This window comes from Apteryx mantelli, chromosome 3 (genome assembly GCF_036417845.1).
Source record: "Apteryx mantelli isolate bAptMan1 chromosome 3, bAptMan1.hap1, whole genome shotgun sequence".
NCBI classification, from domain to species: domain Eukaryota; kingdom Metazoa; phylum Chordata; class Aves; order Apterygiformes; family Apterygidae; genus Apteryx; species Apteryx mantelli.
In genome coordinates, this window is record NC_089980.1 from 73,550,525 (window position 1) to 73,569,549 (window position 19,025).

General features: G+C 40.0%; 1 protein-coding gene across 1 annotated transcript; it reads right to left on the bottom strand.

Moving 5' to 3' along the window:
• Nucleotides 1-1,274: 1,274 nt before the first annotated feature.
• Nucleotides 1,275-8,182, bottom strand: SMIM28 (small integral membrane protein 28). The gene is given in 3 exon segments (XM_067294771.1): nucleotides 1,275-1,300; nucleotides 1,303-1,672; nucleotides 8,072-8,182. Coding segments are annotated over 3 exon segments (507 nt in total).
• Nucleotides 8,183-19,025: the final 10,843 nt, after the last annotated feature.

Here is a 19,025-nt window from a genome sequence, read left to right on the forward strand (position 1 = left end):
TTGGAAAGGCTGTAAGGTTTGGAGAACTTTCAGAAGCGGTAGTAGCTAAAGGTAATACCAACAGGTTTTCATCAACCGCTTTTCAGAAATAGACGGCGTTTTGGTGGATTCCTTGCGTCCAGTGTTGCGTCCCACCACCAAAAGAAAAAAAACAACCAATCACGCTGTGTGCAGCCAGTCCCCTGGCTAGCCCTTGTTCCTGGCACGTTGCGCAGTCGGTATATGGTTTTGCCTGAAAGAACTGTACTTTACAATGTCCTTCAATGGGGATTAGCCATTGAAGCGCAGCCATAGCCTGTAAGAAGATTTAAGCTGAACTTCCCGTGCATTGCCACCAGATGTCACTGCTAACACTGAAGCAAGACGCATTTGCCTGTGGGGAAAGCCTTTTCTCTCACCTGCAGCCTTGCGCAGCCACCCGTTCTCCACGGCTTGCAGCATGGCCACAGGCGGCTGACGCCGCAAGTATTAATTTCGTGTTTGCCATGTGCAGCTTGTTTAGCGTAGAGCCTTTCCGAGCACTGCTCCTGCTTATCGCGCGTTGTGAGCTGTGCAAGGGTTTGGCCAGCATCTCCCCAGCTTGCACCGAGCCAGGCTCAGGCACCAGGCTTCTGCCCGTCTTATAGAGCCGTGGGAGCAGCTGCGAAACCGGTGTCAGACTGCCTGATGTAACCTGAGGAGGTATGAAAAAAAGAGCCTTTCCGTACCCTCGGCCCAAAACCAAAATCCTGAAAACAAAGATGGGAATGAAAATTCCACATGCCGCGTCCTAACTAATGGGGAGCGGCTGTGGCGGGAAGCAGAGCTTTAGGCTCAGCCTCTGGAGAGCTTCATGGGGCTCTCAGTTGCTGATGGGGTGGGACAAAACGCTGCCCTTGCCTCCCCGCCAGGGCACGGGAAGGGCCCGACGAGGTGGCCACAGCCCCTGGCATGGGAATGACGAAGGGGAAGCTGAGGGATTGTAGATGGACAGACTCTCAGCTGTCCTTAAGTTTAATCCTTCTCTTGCACACTTTTTTAACTTAAACACCTATGTTATCAGTTTGGCACCAATTTGACTTTATATCGTGTGTGTATGTTTGCTATGAATTGAAGCTAGAGGATCCTAGAATGAGGTGAAGAGACTCATTCCCTGTTGCTCCAATCTTCTTTCTTCATTAATTTATTGTTTTTTCCTCATTTGGAATCTTTTTGCTAACTTTAAAGGCCAGAGCAGTTCTATGTCTGTGCCTGGAGGAGCTGCATGCTTCAGCTAAGGTGCTTCTGTAGGAAGTTTATTTGGTACTGCTGGACTGCAATGGCTCTCTTCGTAAGGAGGCACTGGATCTGGACAGAGCTCAATGTGAGCCTCTTCCATGGAAGTCTTCATGGTGGCCTCCTCATAGGATGGAGGCAAACACACAGTGAGGAACGAGGCTTTGGGGAGCAAAGTGGAGTATTGGAAGCTCTGCTCCGTGTTCCAGGGCAGCACTGAAAGGAAATTGGACATCTCATGCTCAGGCAGGGCCTCAGGGAGGTCAGTGCTGAAGATCTGCCCCTGTGGGGTGGAGCACTGGCAACGGCGGTACAGGAAGAGAAGCAGGAATGCCAGGAAAAGCATCATGGTGGCAGGCAGTATGATGCACAAGAATGGTTCTATATCTTCTTTGGTTGAACTTATCTGTTGTCTGCTCTGTAATTAAAGCAAAGGTAGTTTATCAGACTCCTCTCCTTATAATGAGAGAGAAAATATATCCCCAGTCCCTCCACTATGACCCAGCTCCTGCATTTCACTGTGATTTTCTGTCTTTGCATTAGTGGCCCTCAAGTAATACATTTTACAGGCTAGTGTACTGCCAAATTCTTTCTGCTGGGCCGTAAAATAAAATACTTTGACAGCTAGGGACAAGAGAAATGAGAAGTTGGAAAGGGAAGTGGGTTTCTAGGAAAATCTGTCCAAAGGAAAAAAAAAACACCCTGGAATTTTATGTATTTATGTGTTTTTATTAGTCTTAAGTTTATGCTGTGACTAGTTGTGAGAGATGAGTTAAGCTTTTGAAACTTGACAAAATGCTGCATTCCAGAAGAGTAGAGCTAATGATCTGCCATAACCCATCTAGTGTTGCTTCTTTCTATCTGAAAATGTAAGACTCTTGTTTACTTTAAAGAACAAATATTATGACAACTGTCCCTTTCACAAGGACCCCACTGCCTAAAATATGTGTTCTTGGGCTGTTCTAACCTTACAGGACAACCCTAAATAAAACATGGTGTGTCAGTACAGCCTGAACTGGGGCTCGCTCTTCATATTGTTCTGCAAGCTATGCAAGAATCATTCACCCTTTTTAAAACTATGGACAAATAACTTCATAGCAGCTGTGACTATTCTGTCAGCTTAATCTTCTGCATAATATAGCACAGAAGACCCCAGTCCCATAGCTTTTGAATTATGCTGTAGTGTTAACAGAAGTTATAAGCTTGTCTTTTAAAATAACATTTGTGCTATTCTATTAGCTTCACATTTAAAATTTAATATATCTTATTTCACATCTGACTCTACCTCTAGCTTCTAGTAACTGGATCTCATCCAAAGTTTAGCCTAGAGAGGGGGAAAAAAACAAATCCTAAAATACCATTTATTATCAAATCAATCACCATGTAAGTATTTGAAGGCTGTAGTCAAATTGCTTTTTCACATTTTTATGGTCAGACTAAATAGATCAATTGATCAGATTTCTGTAATCTTGAGTGAAGGTAGATCTTCAGACTAAGAGAAATCTAATGGTTCTTTTCTCAGACTCTTTGGAAGCATGAATACAAATGAACTGCTTTCAGTAATGGCTTTGTAAAAAGGGTCTGTAGCTCAAACACCATCTTCTTAGTCCATGAAAACTTCCTCTGCTTGTTCTCATCCTGTTAGACAGAAGTTAGTTACACTGTAACCTGTGTTATCCCTCCACATTGTAGTAGTAGTAATAAATTAGTATTCTGTGATCATGCCCAAGAGGAAGAAGTAAATAGGTTTTGACCAACAAAACTAACAGTGTAGGGGAACTTTCTGCTCTTCTTTTTGAAGTATTGTGGGTCTGAGGCCAAAACCATTAAAGTAATTTTAAAATAACTTGAAACTATTATGAATTAGACATCTTTTTTTTTTTCCTCTGCTCTCTTTTACCACAGAAAAGCATACCAAAGCGTCTATCTCATTTTAGCCATCATTTCTTATTAAAGAGTTTTTGGCAGTACAGTCTGTTGTCTTACCTGACCATTAAATGAGCTAGAGGAAACAACAGAGTTAGGAGAAACAGTTCAGCTATTACTCTCCTGAAAATGTTGAGTTGCTTAAAAATGAAGGGATTTTCTTTAAAAAGCTTAATACTTCTTATTTTTTAATTATAATATGCTTTATCTTACAAGGTGAGTAGAACACTTCATCACAAGGAAAAATGAGAAAAAGCATACTGTATTATGTTTGTGCATGATGTATATTGAGACTGGTACTGCTATCTTATTAACACTTTTATAATTAGTATTTAAAAGAGCCAAGCTTATATTAGACAGAATTACTCATGATCAATGAAGAACACATCTGAGATCCAAATTTAAGTTTGGTTTAAATTTGTCTGAGGCAGGCTTTCAATCAGATTGAAGTGTTGTTCTTAGGATTTGTAAATGAGTCATGCAGTATAGTGGTAGTTCATGAGGATAGAAGATGTGACTGATGGTGTCTGATACATGACTAATAAGAGGTATACAAAGTCCTGATTCTCCTGTCTTTAAACTCAGTGTACCTTCCCTATGAATTTCACTGAAAGGAAATTCTTATTTTGAGTAAGGGCCAAGAACGGTGTATCCTTCATGTGCTGGTGGAAGCACAGCCTAGTACAGCACATCCAGTGTGGACGGAGAGTATCAGCCTGCAGGAAAGATGCACTAGATGCACAGCTATGGGGAGGAAAGGCAAAAAAAAAGGAGCTAAGAGTGAGGAAAATAAGATTGACTAGAACTGAGAAAAGGTCTGAGGAATAAATGCTGGGACTCCTCTCTCACTGTACCAGTCCCATTCTCTTTTGGAGAAAAAGAAAAAGGAAAGGGCTGGCAACAGACTGGAAGGCAGGGGAAGAAAAAGCTAAGCCTTAATGCATTAACAAAGGGTCTTGGAATACTCTGCTCTGAAGCGTAGACTGGAACCCAGCAGCCTTGGGTCTTGCAAAGAAACATCTATCAACAGAAATCTGTGAACTGTATTGGTGGAGGGTCCAGACTGCATCTAATGGTGAGAAAAAGGAAAAATAGAAACTGTTTGTGGCATAAGCTAACTCAGAGGTTCACAGTCTGAGATAGGTATAAAAGGACAACCCAGACTCATTTGGATGCCAGTGTAATTACTAGGTCAAAATTTTCCCTCTTTAAAAGCCCTACTGAAGTAAACTATGCAAATAGAAAATCAGAAAATTCAAGCCCTCAAAACTGAATAAAGCCAGCATTTTGGAAATATATGAATCCTTAATTTGACCAGTAGGGCATGTGATTTTCAATTATGCTATTGTGTACACAGTGCCTATTCTGGGATTGTAGTAGATTGCTTGGGGAAGAAGACTGTAGTGCCCCAGGGTCACGTGTTGCAGAATTTGTACAGTATGTAGCGAATAGTCAGGAGATTGGGGGAGAAAAAGGACTGTCTTGCAGTTAGGCAAACTGAATGCTCTTCCGGGGGAATGTATTTCTTGTTGCTGTTACTAAATTCTCTAATGTTAGCCAATGCAGTTCAGCTGAAGTGCTCAGTGGGGGTTATTAGTTAGGTATTCCTCATTTTGAGTGTCTGAGTTAAGGCAGATCTGCAGGAATTCTGCATCTGCATTGCTGTATATGAAGTTCAGAGTGGTGCTCTGAGCCTGTGAGTACTTTATTATGCTAAGGTATCTAAGCAAATATGTTTAAAAAAAAATGGTCACAACACCATGGAGAATTATAAAACAGTTCATATCCTCTTGTACTCAAAATAATGACACATAAGTACCTGGTGACTATGTATTCAGTAACGTTTGTAAAACATGGGGTTCTCTACTTATGGATATTACCAAAAAGACATGAGAAACACAAGGTTTGAAGAAGAGGCAATAGGTAAGACTCTGACCTGTATGCTGAACAATGAGGAGAGAATAGGATATTGAATAGTTGGTAATGAAGTGAATACCATTTTGTCCTGTGCAGCTGAGGAAAAAAAAAAAAAGTATGGGTTATGAGTCTCTGCAAAATACTAAAATGTGAAGCAGGTAGAATTAAGAGTTCATGTCTGATACAAGTTTTTGTATGCTGATAGGTGAGGTTAAGGACCAGTTTTTCTGAGTCTGTGTCTTAAAGTGTCCATAGCTTTTTAAATGCAGCTAATGTTCTACCCTACCATTCCTGTTTTGGTGAAATAATCTGTAGGCTACTTAGGGTATTATTTGAACTGAAATTGTTTATAAACTGTACTGTTAACACTGCCTCACAGTTGCCCAGAACTTGAAGCATAAATCATGAGTTACATATTCATTTTGTTATTGCATCCTGCCAAACATTTTTCACAGTCTGATTTTATACCGAGATGTAGTTCAAGAAATATTTACTACAGTTAATTTCTTGTAGATTTATCTGAATATGTATTGAAGAAAAGTATTGGGAGACAGTTGAGCAGTATTAATCGCTGATTTTCTGTTGTATTTTGTGTGCCTGTTTTGGGGATGAATGGCTAAGGGGCTACTGAGGAACGTTGCAAAGATCTTGACATAATGATTTGGATAATCTTATGCCCATAAAAACAGATTATACCAAAAATAGAAGTAATTTTAATGAAATTAAACAAAGATAACATTAAAAAAATCACTCTGAAGCTCTAAAAAATAAGTAAGAAACAGTTGGTCAGCATGTAGGTATCAAAAAATAGCTGCTGGAACTGAAAAATAAAATGTTCTAGAAATGAAACTGAATCCTGGATAATTGAAATGAAGGTGTAAGCAAATAAACTAACAACTGAAGAACATATATGAGTTCTCTACTGTTTAACACCTGGAAGTTTCCAAATGAAGTATATTAAGTGACATACTTAGGGAATCATTTGGTAGTGTTTTCTTGACTGGTTTGTTTCGGATACTGCTGTTTCACTTAAGGTGAGTGTGTTCTGCCTGTGTTATCACAAGTAGTTACTGTGGATTTTGTGGTTTACAAAAGTAGGACTCTGACTTCCAGCATGAAACAAGCTACTGACCATATTGTTTCCCATAAATGCAGGGAAAATGTCCTTTATAAAAACAGCAAGGAAGGAAAAGTACATGGAAGTAAAAGGTATTGTGTTTCCAAGAAGTACTCTATTTTCCCAGAACTGATTTTTAGCAGGACAGTTTGGCCATGGTAGATTATTTCCTGTTATATTTATTCTCTTTCTTTTAGTTTATATCTTTGTATGCATTGAAGCAATGGGTCAGTTTTCCAAATATTGAGCACAAAATAGAAGTAGTAAAGCCTTTCACTAGTAATTTGTCTGCCTACGTTTTTCAACATGTTGGGCATGTACAGTTGCTAGCTTACAGATTACATGACCCATATCAATTTAGCTGAGCTTTTACTCATGCCTGTTGGTAAAGAAATGAAATGCAGAAAGCAGATGAGTTGTGTGACATTTCCATAATGAGGAATTGAATGATTTTAGAACTGAACTCTTTATATCAACAAAAGAAACCAAGTACCTGGTTTAGAAGGGAATGACCTAATAAGGGAAAATATGAGTTTAAAGGAAGCTTTTGTGTAAGGATGGAAAGCTGAAAGTTTACTTGGCTTGCTTGAATTTCCACTGAAGTGATTGTTTGACTGGTTCTAGGATTTGTGTTGTTAATGATTTGCTAGGTAACCTAGAAGTTTATGAAAAAAATTTTTATTAATATAGACCATATTTACACTAATGTTTTTGAATATGGTTTTTGAAGTTGAAGCAGGAAACAGGTACTTCTGAAATGCTTTAAGGAGACTTGGAACAAAGTCTGAATTGAGAATCAATGGGTTGTGGTCCATCTATAGGTGCTTTTCTAAATTTCATCCTACTTCTTAAAGGTTGATTCATTATTGCATTTAAAAAGCAACAACATACAGCTATGTTGGCAGATAGGAAAATATTTTGATGTGTATTTATATATATTAATAATAACACACAATTTTAAACTGAGCCTAGATTTGCACTGAATTTTCAAATACCTTTTAAAATGTGATTCTGATGATGCCTGTAGCTGTTCGTTTCTAAGTGTCAGACAAAACCAGTTTCAAGGTGTGAAGATATTGCCGTTCAAACTCTGGCAATGTTACTCATGAGGTAGAATTTGTTAAAATTGTAAAGACATTTAAAAACTATGTTTTCTTCTGTTCCACCCACTCCAACCCCCTTTTTTCTTTTACAACAGTATGTTTGATATCTCAGCCAACAGCATTGCTAGTTTATTTGCTAATACTACTTAACTCGGACTTTTACTAGACTTTTACAATAGGTGCACCTTGAATTATTATCTCTCATCAGAGATACCCTTTCACTGTATCCCAGACAAAGACGGAAAAGCAGGCTGTTTTCATCTCCGATGGCTACTTCCCTTCCCCCACTTGCCTGCATGTGATCCTCCCTCTGAGAAGTAATCAGTGTACAGCTTAGAGAACAAGAGTTCATTGCTGCCTGCTACTGACTCTTAACATTTGCAGAAAGGCTTTGTGGGACCAGATCCAAAGCATAAACATGTATTTAAAAAAAAGGAAATCAAGGAATAGGAGATATATTATACTTAAAAGTAATAATTAAACTTTCCTACCTGCTGCTCCAGCAAGATTTGCCTTCTAATGTTTTTCTGTTACCACAAATGTGTTTAAAACAGCCGAACAGCAATAAATGCTTTGACTCTATGTAACCTTACTGCTTTGATATGTTTCAATACCCATGTATTCACTATGTGTTTGTACACTGAGGCATTATACAAACATGTGTGCACATGCACACACACACACACACGTACTCACACACACACACACACAAAAAGCCAAAGGATGTTACACAAAGACAAGGCAAGGTACAGACCTGAAGCTCTGTTTCCAGAAGTGGCCCAGTTGGTTCACTGGTTAACCAGTTGTAGTTTCCCCTGTCAGCATGTCCAAATTTTCTCCAGCTGCTGCCTAAGATCCACCTCATGCTTTCATTAACCTGGTCTTCTGTCTTCGTGCCTCCACCTTGCTTCACTGCTTGCAACTGTGCCCCCGCCTTCCAGCCTTGACCCAGCTGGGCTGCTCTCAGCTAATGATCAATTATAAATTATATTCCGTTTATAGTGGTAAGGAAAGAGAAAAATAAGTTAGACACCCCCCTACCATCAGGAAACCAAGCAAATAGATCTCATTCTCTCCCCACTTCCAACTCAGTCTCTGTGGATTTGCTTCAGTGGCCCACATTACCAGCAAAGCTGGCATCAGGTATCAGGGAGTCCATCTCTGATAGCGTTCTGATTGGAGAGTTCCCTGCATTAGGATTATTAAAAGGAGAATTTGCATGTGAATCTGAGACCACATGGTCATGACTCCATATGGATAAATAACGTTCTATATTTAGATATCTAATAAACACTTTTCCAAAAACAAAACAAAAAATCTTCCATGTCCAGAGTGAAAGTTCCCTTCTCAGCTACACAGAAGGCAAGGAGGAACCAGCAGTCCAGATTTTTCTTCCCTGTTGCTGGAACATACAGTAAATAGTGAGAGGGGTTTCTGAGTAGAGAGGCAAGGACATAAGGCTGAATGCTATGCTGAATTATTTAAAAGTATTAGACTGTTGATGTTAATGATAAATGCAGAGAGAGATCTCTGCCAGAAGAGATTTGGTCACTGAGAGTATATGACTCCTTTCAATAATGAGTTGTCAATTTTATTAAACATGTACTTGTTTACTACCTTTTAGGATACACATTGTTAGATGGAAACTGCTGCGAGTGAGAAGCTTTGGTGATTTTTTTTTAAAACAAAAAATATGTCAGTGATGTGTAATAACCTCTAAAGGGAAGATTATTTAATCTGTATCAGATGAAGGTTTGATACTCACAGAAAAATTGGAGGTGACTTTTTCTTTTTTGCTCTGAGCAGGGGGAGAGGCTGTTAGTAATACTCATTTCAACTGTAAAATAGTTTGCATGATTTCTTAAGATTACCCTGTTCAAGCAAAAACTCTTTTCTGGACTGATAATACAAAATTGGGGGTCAGGATTTTATTTCTTGCTTGGATTTCCTTTCTTCCACTTTTCTTTCAAACTCACTGCTCCCCAAAAATTGTAGGCCTTATTCAGAGTAGGCTGAATATTTACAATTCCAAAAAAGACAGTAAGAAGTGTCAGTGCTTGATATTTCTGACAAATGTGTACTCTGAACAAGAGTGTATTTCTGAAAGAGTGTATTCAAAAACAGGCTTTGATCCCTGCAAGTTCAGCATACAGGATGGATTTAACCTGTAGATGAATCTGGACTGTGAAAAAAGGGAAATCGCTTGATAAACCCATCCTAAACTGCAACTAGAGTGGTGAATGGAGAAGGATATTGAATGAAGGGTTGGTCTTGGTGCTAAAGCAGCTGCATCGTTCCTTCGGGAACTGGATTCTTGCTTCTGCTGAAGATTTCCTGTGTGATCCTAGAAAGGTCACCTAAGCCAAGCTTTTACACGATAGTCAAAATTTGATTCCTCCTTTTCTGGGTGCCTCACTTGTAATCTTAGAAAGCATTTTCAGAACTGCTGAGCACTTGCAGCTGCAACCAGAGTTAGAGGGAGTTATGGATGCTATTGCAATGTCCCCTGAGAAGCTGAGTCCTAAATGGGGCTTAGCAGGTTGCACCAAAATAATGAAATACTTCTGACAGGATCTCCTTATGTCTCACTACCTTGTATGGAAACAGGAATGACAATCATTTTCCCTAACTGTGGTGCTAAGAAAATTAATTCCTTAAGGAGTTTAGGACCATGTAGCTTAAATCTGACTGTTCACATGCAAGTAGGAAACATTCATGTACAATTTTCATCAGTGTCATAATACAGCACCTAAGTTTATTAATGCTATTTTACAAGGTTTGCTATAAATGTGGTTTTGGTGCTTGTGATGAGTAATGAGAAGTAAAAGATTTCTTCTGCTCACAATATGAACACACTGTGTGGCATCCTCAGTTTGTAGTTGGACGAATTTTAGCCAAAATTAAGGTGTGCACTTTTAAGACTGGGAATAATTGACCTGATTTACCAAGTGCTTTGCTGAATTCTCCATGTCTAGAAAATGTTTGTTTAAGAATGGTTTATTTTTGTCGAGCTGAGGTCAAATGGGAATTAACTGGGGAAATGCAGTGGCCTTTGTCATGCAGGCAGTTAGAATAGAAAATTACAATTATCTCTTTGGCTTCATAATCAGTGGGACCAGCAGGAAGATTACCAAGAACACTAGAGATAGTCTTCCTGCTGCCAATGGTCTGACGCTCATCTGATTTACTGTCACTGTAGAGAAGATCTGCTTTTGTGTAAAAACAGAAGCAGTCCCACTTCAGCAGAATTTGTGATGACAAATTTGTTGCAAACTTCTAGCAACTCTGTGGACATAAACTGTTATTTCTCCTCACAAATGGATCATAAATATGATCATAGCTTGGCCATGCTTTAGAGCGGAGGATAAAAGGAACATCGTTGAATCTAAGCCTCATGGCCAAATTTTAGGATTGCCGCTTTGAAGTGTGGGGGAGGTAGGACTTTGCAGGTCTTCAGACCTTAACATGGACAGAACAACAAACTTATTTCCTGACCTTGTTCTCTGAAGTAGTTGAACTACTGAGTCACTTTTTGATTGGCCCTGTCAAGTAGTCTGGAGAATAGAGCTGGCATAGACTAATACAACCAAGTTGATTAAAATTTGCTAAAGCTTTATAAAGCAATGAAAACATGATGTTTATAATTGTTAGGCAGTGTTGCTAATCTCACTTCTAGTGTTCCAGTGGGGAGCAGAGGGAGACTTTCTTAGGAAGCCTAGCACTGCAGAAAGTAAGCACCTTCACTGTTCTCAGTATGAAGCTCAAACCATCATCTGTCATAAATAATTAATATTTCTGATCTGCTGAGATGTTAGAAGCTAGCACTGTAATTCAATGCTGTATTGCCACTGATATTATTAGGGAACAGAATATCTGGAATGCCCGAGGTGCCTTTGAAATTTCTTGCTACTTTCTTCCTCTGGTTTCTTCTGCTGCTTTCCACAGACAATGGCAAACCTGCTTGGTTTTAATGACATCTCTGTTGGGAAGGTGTTTTGTGAGGGCTAACTTGAATAGTTCAATTATTATGCAATTAATTACATTTATATATAACACATTTACAATTTATATATATTATACAATATTGTATATAAGAATACAATATATAATACAATAATAATATGATACAATTACAGTTAATGGTGAATGAGTTGTTACCACTGTAAACTGTACTGTGCTATTCAATGTAGATTTATCAGCTGAAGTGCAGGGAGATCCTGCCTTCTGTCTATAATCAGCTGATGTGTGCTTCAGGCAGGAGCAATGTTTGCTCTGGTGCATTTCTTTTCCCTTGTATAATTAATCAAATCGTATGGATATATACACATTATTATATTAATATATTAATCAAATCATATGGATTTCATTGATCTTTTGGTAATTTCTTAACTATATTGAGATTTAGCCTTCTTTTTTGAAATGTCATTGTTTTGTTTTTCAAACTTTTTTGAAAAGAAGTAACTTCTGAAGAGCAATCCCTCTCCCCTCCCACCCAGAACTGAAAACACTGTCACTTCAAGGGGTAGACATAAATTGACATAAGCTCACTGAAAACACGACAGCTATCTCCGTATGCTGGAGAGCAATGTTTCTTGCCAAACTAAGCATCCTCACAGTCTGTAGAAATGGAGACAGGAAGAACCAATAGCAAAATGCTTCCAAGCTAGCAAGCTCATGTTACGTCCGGTGGCATAGACACAGCACTGGCAGTGGGAGCAGGAGGAGGTATTTCCGAGATATTGATTTGATGCTGCAGACAAGTAGCTGCAAGCAAAACATTTACAGAGAGTGCCTACGACAGAAGTGAGTTCATTTCTCTCCCAAAGCAGGACTGTCTTCTGCAGAATATTCCTTAATGTTTTGCCAGTGTAACAGTCTTTGAAGAACTCCATGGTTACGGCTGGGTGCTGGTGACTGACCACTTCCCTGCCTATCTGACAATTCTGTTTAGAGGTTTTGTAGGTTTTCCATTGTGGATTTTTTTTTTTTTTTTAATTTCTGTCAAGCCAGGTTTAATCCCCTTCACTTACAGCTCTTCATTCTTAACCTGAAGTTTTGTTTCCTCTTATTTAAGTCTGCCAGTATGTGCACCGTATGGTGCTGTACTCTTATATAGTCAAACTACATGAAATCATCATCATTATTCTTGTAGGAATAGAAAACAGCCATTAAATTATTTAGTCTTACTTCCAGCAGTTTCTCATCACTTGCCTAAATGTGTTGCTGAGTGCTGAGTCCAATTTACTTCTGAATGATTTGGAATCACTGTTCTGCTTGGGAATCCTGAGCTTAAACTGAAAACTGGGTATGATCTATAGGTTGTATTATGTCAGCAATAAACAACAGGAAGCAAAGATTAGCTAGACATTAGGAAGGAAGGTGGAGTGCCTTTCTTTTTCTCTTTTGATCTTTCTCAGAGTTGTAATCCCTTGGCTTCTGCATCTGTTTAATTTAACCTGAGTTTCCCAGAATAAGTGTCCCTCTCTCCCTCCTCTTTCTCAAAATGAAGCTACAAGCAGTTTATAGTCATCTTTTCTGAAAGACTGTTAGTAAAAAAGGTTAGAATTGCATATGCATTTAAGCACCTCAGGGTGAAGCGAAGCGTTTCTGAAGAGCCCAACGGCTGCCTATCCACATTTTTGGATGTATATGCTCTTTTAGAAGCATTGCCATAAAGTTAGTGAGAGATGTTTTGCTTCTTACATGTAAGGAAGATGATACACCAAAAAGAAAAAAATGGAATAAAAATGCTTCTGACAAAGGGAGCAAGGAGAAGAGGGGCAGAAGCACCATGGCAGCAGGTAGACTGAAGATGGGGACAAGGAGAGAGGAGGGGAGCTGTAATGTCTGTGTGCTCACGTTTGTGAACAACACGAAGAGGCAGATGTTGCTGGATGAAGAAGAGCTCATTCCATATTCTGAAAAAGCTTACTTTTTGCAGTATATCAGAATAAATGAAGTCCCCTTCAGTCAAAAACAGTAGTTCCTTAAATATCCCTGAAAAAAGCTCATTGAGGTTTCTTATACAAGATAGTAATTTAGTAGCAATAAAAAGTTTCCACTCTGTTTTCCATTTTTCCATGAACTATTGCTCTTTTCATTAAAAAATATATTCTAGGTCTGGGAGATGTATTCTCAATAGATTGTCTAATGCAACTCTAAAATTTGCCTATATTTAACTACCAACTATGGGCACCATTGCAAGCTGTATTATTTGTAGCATCTGTAATGATGATCATATCTCCACTTTTATGACATTTCAGGAAGAGGAGCACATGTGTTTATTATCACTGATATTATAGAGTGACACATGCTTTTTGTATCTTTTATCCATACTTTATTTCTTTTGCTGGTGTCTTCCAGTACTGCATGCCAATATTTGGAAATATATTTTTAAAGAGAAGATATAAATGTCTGGTCAACCTTCAACCGTGCTTTTTTAAGTAAGCTTTTGAGATTTGTCTGTATTTGACCAAACACTATTTGTTTTTATTATATGATATTGTTCATTGTATCTTATGTTATATGCCCTAATTGTTGACTTCATGTAATGCTGGTTATTGGCCTTAGGTATAGACCTTGCAAGTGATTTGTAGATTCTTGTGTTTATTCAGTAAGTTAGGAACTGATGAAATAATGAATTACAGCGGAAAAATCTACAAAACTTAGATTGTTCAGACTTCAATCTCTCTTGCAGCATGTTTGAAAGATTAAAAAAAATAAACAAAGCCACAGCAACCCACAATCTCTATTAGTACCATCATTGCAGAAAGAAGATTAGAAAGGGAGACTTCGCTGATGAATTCTCGTCTTTCCCAACCAGGAATGCTTAGGATGTGGCATGAAAGCCAATCATCCTGTTGGTTCCCCTGCCCCAATATCCCAGTAGCTCCAGGTATCTTTCATGAATATTGTTGAAGTTCTTGTTTCTTGCTCTGCAGCTGCCTTCTGTATTTGTTCTTATTTTTTGTTTTTTTTCCTTAGATGTATAAACTTGCATTTTTTTCAGGTTGAATCTCACTTTTTTAATCAATCACTGTCATTTTGATAAACTTTTAGTTCATTGAATTTTTTTTCTGTTTGTTCTCAGGTGCTTGCATCTTACTTTTGTACTGTGCAGGGATTTAGTTAATGATGTGCTTTATACTTCTTTCTTTGCCAAGATTGCTAATGACTGTGTCTGACAAAATATTATCTAATTCTGGCTATTGCGTGATCCTATTAAAACAATTCAGCCCAGCTAAGTGCAGTCAATAATGCTGTGATTTTTGCTTTGCCTACAATGACTGAGTTACAATCCATTTAACAATTCTGTGTTCAAAACAATATTATTTTCTGATAGAGTATTGTGAAACCCTGTACCAAATACCTTGATATTGTATCTAAATTCAACATTCTCTGTTTTGTTTCAGTATTTGTTGCTTACACAGTAAATCTGATACAAAACATGATTATATTTTCTTAGCATGATTTGGTCAATATGTCATTTACTGCCAAAAACTTGTCGCATCTAGATGCCAAATGAATTAGAGTCTTTCTAATATTGTTTGCTAGTAACTGACATTAAATGCTTAGAGCCATTACGGCCAAGAGAGCCCTATTTGAGACAGGAACCCCTGTATCCTCTTGTGTCTAATAAAACTAGTTCAGTTCTTCACGAGATGATTGGAAAAAATAGCTGCAAGTGACTTAAAGATTTACCTTTGCCATTGCTTTAAGGTTGGGTGCAGTTCTGGAGCAGCAGAACTGTAGATAGTAACATCCTGCTTTACAGAATTAGAGAAGCCCTGATATCCTGGTTGTTGTCATTAACAATGAATCTGTAAGTCTTTATTTGTCTTTGTTAAAATGGATGAAACATTTGAGAGCCTGAGGAATATGACTTTTGAAATATATTTTCTACATACATAATAATAATAGTAAGAAACAGTGAGTTGCTAACTATCTGTGTAAACTAAGCAGATGCCCGTGTGTGTGAGGAATAGTTGTATGACAAACATGACCGAAAATTATATTGGGGGTCTGCAAGCTCCTAGAATGATCTCTCTGAGAAGTGAGAGAAAAAAACATGAGGAGAAAAATGCAGTATACTGGAGGATACACTCAGGTAATAGAGGTTGCCCAGTTTTCATCGCCTGGCCTGTAACACTGAACAGACAGTTTACTTGCTTTTCCTTAACCCCTTTCTATTACTGGTTCAGTAGCTTTCCTGAAGCTGCAGAATACATCCATATCACACCTGGTGCTGTAAATCAGAAGACATTTGTCCAGTTTTGTGCTCAGTTGCCATGGAAAGGCCTCTGCAGGAAGGAGAAGGAAAGGCTCTCCTTCAGGAAGGAGAAAATTACTCTAATCCATGGGCTTCTGAATACAAATGAAACTTTCTGAATTGAAATGTGCATTATTTAACAGAGCATTGGCTGAGAGACTACTGGCAATTTTATGCCATTTTAATTTAGCTGAACTGGAACATCACTTTGCTTGAAATAATATGCATTCTGTGTAGTGTTTCAGTTCAGGGTTCACATTCTGAGATGATAGTCATAGCTTCAGTTAAGTGTAAAGATTCCTACTTACAATTTATGGAGAAGATGCACAGCCTCCTTCACCTGTAAAATAAAGTTTGCTATAGAAATGACATACATGAAGAAAATGTCGTGCACAAAAAAGGCCCCAGATCTGCAGTCACGGCAAGAGCTTTTTCTCAAGTGAACTTGTTATAGTTCATATTGTCAGCAAAATGGCAGCCAAGTTTAGATTCAAGGATATGACCCATATTGCCCAAAGAAAGGTGAGACAGCCTTACATGCATAAAGCTTTATTAGCAGAGCTCATGGCTGGTAGCATATGTTGACTTCAAAGTTACCTGAAGGGAGGGAAAAAAAAAAGGAAAAAAAAAGAAAAAAGAGAAGGGAAAAATCCCCACCAGCCAGCTGGGAAGAAAAAGAAGGGGTTTCCCAGATAAGCATCTTTCTTGAGGTGTTGTGGGATAATGGTCTGTGATTACCTGTGACCCTCCCTGCCGCGGGGCAAACAGCGGATACAAAGGGTGATTTGCGGCCTGACGCCCATGCCGGTGAGGGGTGAGGCAGCGCCCAGGGCGAGGCGGAGGTCTCGCCACTCGCCACTGCTCAGCCCAAAACGACACGACGCCTGGGGCGAGGCGGGAGGCTTGCAGCCTGCTGTTGTTGCTAAGGGCAAAAAGAAAAAGGCCGGCAGCCACGGACACCCTCTGCTGAGCTCGGCAAGGACCAAACATCCCGCAGCGTTTGACTCAGCCCCACCTCGCCAAGAGTCTAAATTCAGCGCGTAAACGAGCCTCCGTTTGGAGGACGAGAACACCAACCGACGGACGGGTCGACGGGCCTGGACCTCTCTCCTCCCCAAAACAGGGGCGCCTTTTTGGTAAGGTTTGCGCCTCCGACAACGTCGGACATTACCGCGGGAAAAATACCATTGTTGAAAGCGCTTAATTATCAGTTTGAGCTCAGAAAAAGTAGAATTTGCTGCAGTAAGTGCATTTATCACCGGCAGCCCTGAACCTGTTGATCTGTCGCTTTAATAAATAATTGTCTGTTTTGATCAACTTTGCGAACCTGACCCAGTGAAAGCCCTTTTGAGGAGGGCTCTGGCAGGCAAACGTTGATTACCCCTTGTCCTCCCTTCACGCGACAGTAGCAGGTGTCCCCTCACTGCAGCAGGTACCCCCAACACTTTTCTCAGGGCAACTATATCGTTTTCATCGGTCCTTGTTGGTTGTTCTAGCTTATAATGCTGTCAGTGTCGATGGCAGCACGCTTGATGCGGTGCAGGTGCTGCACACTGACTGGTTGTTAAATTTTGCCTGTGTATTACTGGGTAATATTTTTTGGATATGTAGATGACTGTTATTTACTATATATAAATAACTCTTATCTACGAGGCTTTAAGATTACAAACTAAAAGCTACAAGGGGAAGGGTGAAGAGATCTTAGTATGGAGCTATAGACTAAAAGCCAAAAGATGAAAGGTGCTGAGAAAGAGGAAGAAAAGAGTGATGTAAACATCAAAGGCAAACATTTTCCTTGAGAAGCCCAACATAACAGACATAAAAATGTTTCAGAATCAGCCAGTGCAAGGCTGTGAGGATAGGAGCGCCTGGGCCACCAGGGTACAGGCACTGCCTCAACCTCCTCGGCGTGGGTAGATGAAAAGTTACAGAGCTGTGAGTGAAAAGCAGGTTACAGAATTGAAAATGGAAAGCCCTCAGTACTAAAAAAGTTAAGGCACCATGCAATGCCCTAAAGAGGAAAAAAGTAAATAAAAAGGCAAAGTTTAGGTGTGAGGTTTTTTAAAATGACAGGCTTAAGCAATTCCTTGCTGCCAGTTGATTGTGGCATTGGAAACAAGATTGAGTGAAATGTATAGTCTGAGTGACGATCTGTGAATGACTGGAGGGGAGTTACAAATATCTGGAGAATGTAAGCTGTTGAGAATTATTCAGTGTGGATAATCTTATAACTAAGAGGCTAGGTTTTAGCCTAGGAAATTTAAGCTGCAGACCAAGAATGATTTTCTGATATTGAACTGTATTGAGTCATGTGATGTCTCCTGGAAGAAACTGCTAGTGAACTCAGGACTTGTAAAAGTATACTCTCTTAAGACGGGGCCATAGTTACTAACTGGGCTTAGCTGCAGAGGTCACACCTCCACGTGATCCTGCTGGATGCCCATTCGTGGGTAACCGAGTTGGCCTCTGCCCCAGTGTTTATTCAGTGCTATAGTTACTTCCTCCCTATCGACTGGCTTCACCGACCACTCGATAGTAATTCCAGGTGATCCCAAATTTATTTGACCGTGGACTAGTAAAGTAGCCGTGAGTCCAAAGCCCTTTGCCTGAGGGCTAATTTAAGGCATATCAGGTGAACTTGGGGGCTGGTTCATCTGGTTATATCCCGAACCCCCGCAGTCATGTTGTACAGCCTGGTAAGACCATGGGTTGTCAACTTTGTCTCGGTGGCCACCCAGACGGGAGAAGTTCTCCCAGAAATCGTAAGGGCTTGCCCTTCGAGAATAACATCTGAGGAGGTGGTTCACCTTTCCTGAAATTTGACTTTTTATAATTCGGACATGGCCGGTTGGGAAGGGACTTGTCCCGACCCGACCTGGGAGTGCATTAAAGATCTGCCAGAGGTTTATGAGGTCCTGGAACCCGTTGGATCACCTCTGATGACTAGAGCTGCAGAAGCACCACAGGAGGATGTGGTAGACGTGGAACCAGGATCTCCCTCTGGCCTTGCAATTCCAATTCCTGATGTTGTGAGTCCCATCCTTGGTGCTGTGGGGGGAACGACTGATGTGGGAACACCAGTCGTGAAGATCCCCGATCAACACCCAGCATGTCCTTGCTGTGGTACCAGGATGGGGAAAGTCGCGGCTTTAATTGAACATCTTAGGAGGGCCCATGGCCGGCGACGAATTCTCTTTCAGTGCTCCCGATGTGGGAGGACAAATGTGAAACATCATAGCATTGCCTGCCACTTTCCGAAGTGCCAGGGAGCCCCAGAAATCCACAGTCAGGAGGAAGCCCCGGAGGAACCTGGAATGTGGCGCTGTGGGGAATGTGACCGGCAATTTAAGACCAAGAGCGGCCTGTCTCAGCATAAGCGTCTTATGCACCCACTAGTTAGGAATCTGGAGAGGATTGAAGCAGCTTGGCCGAAGGGAAA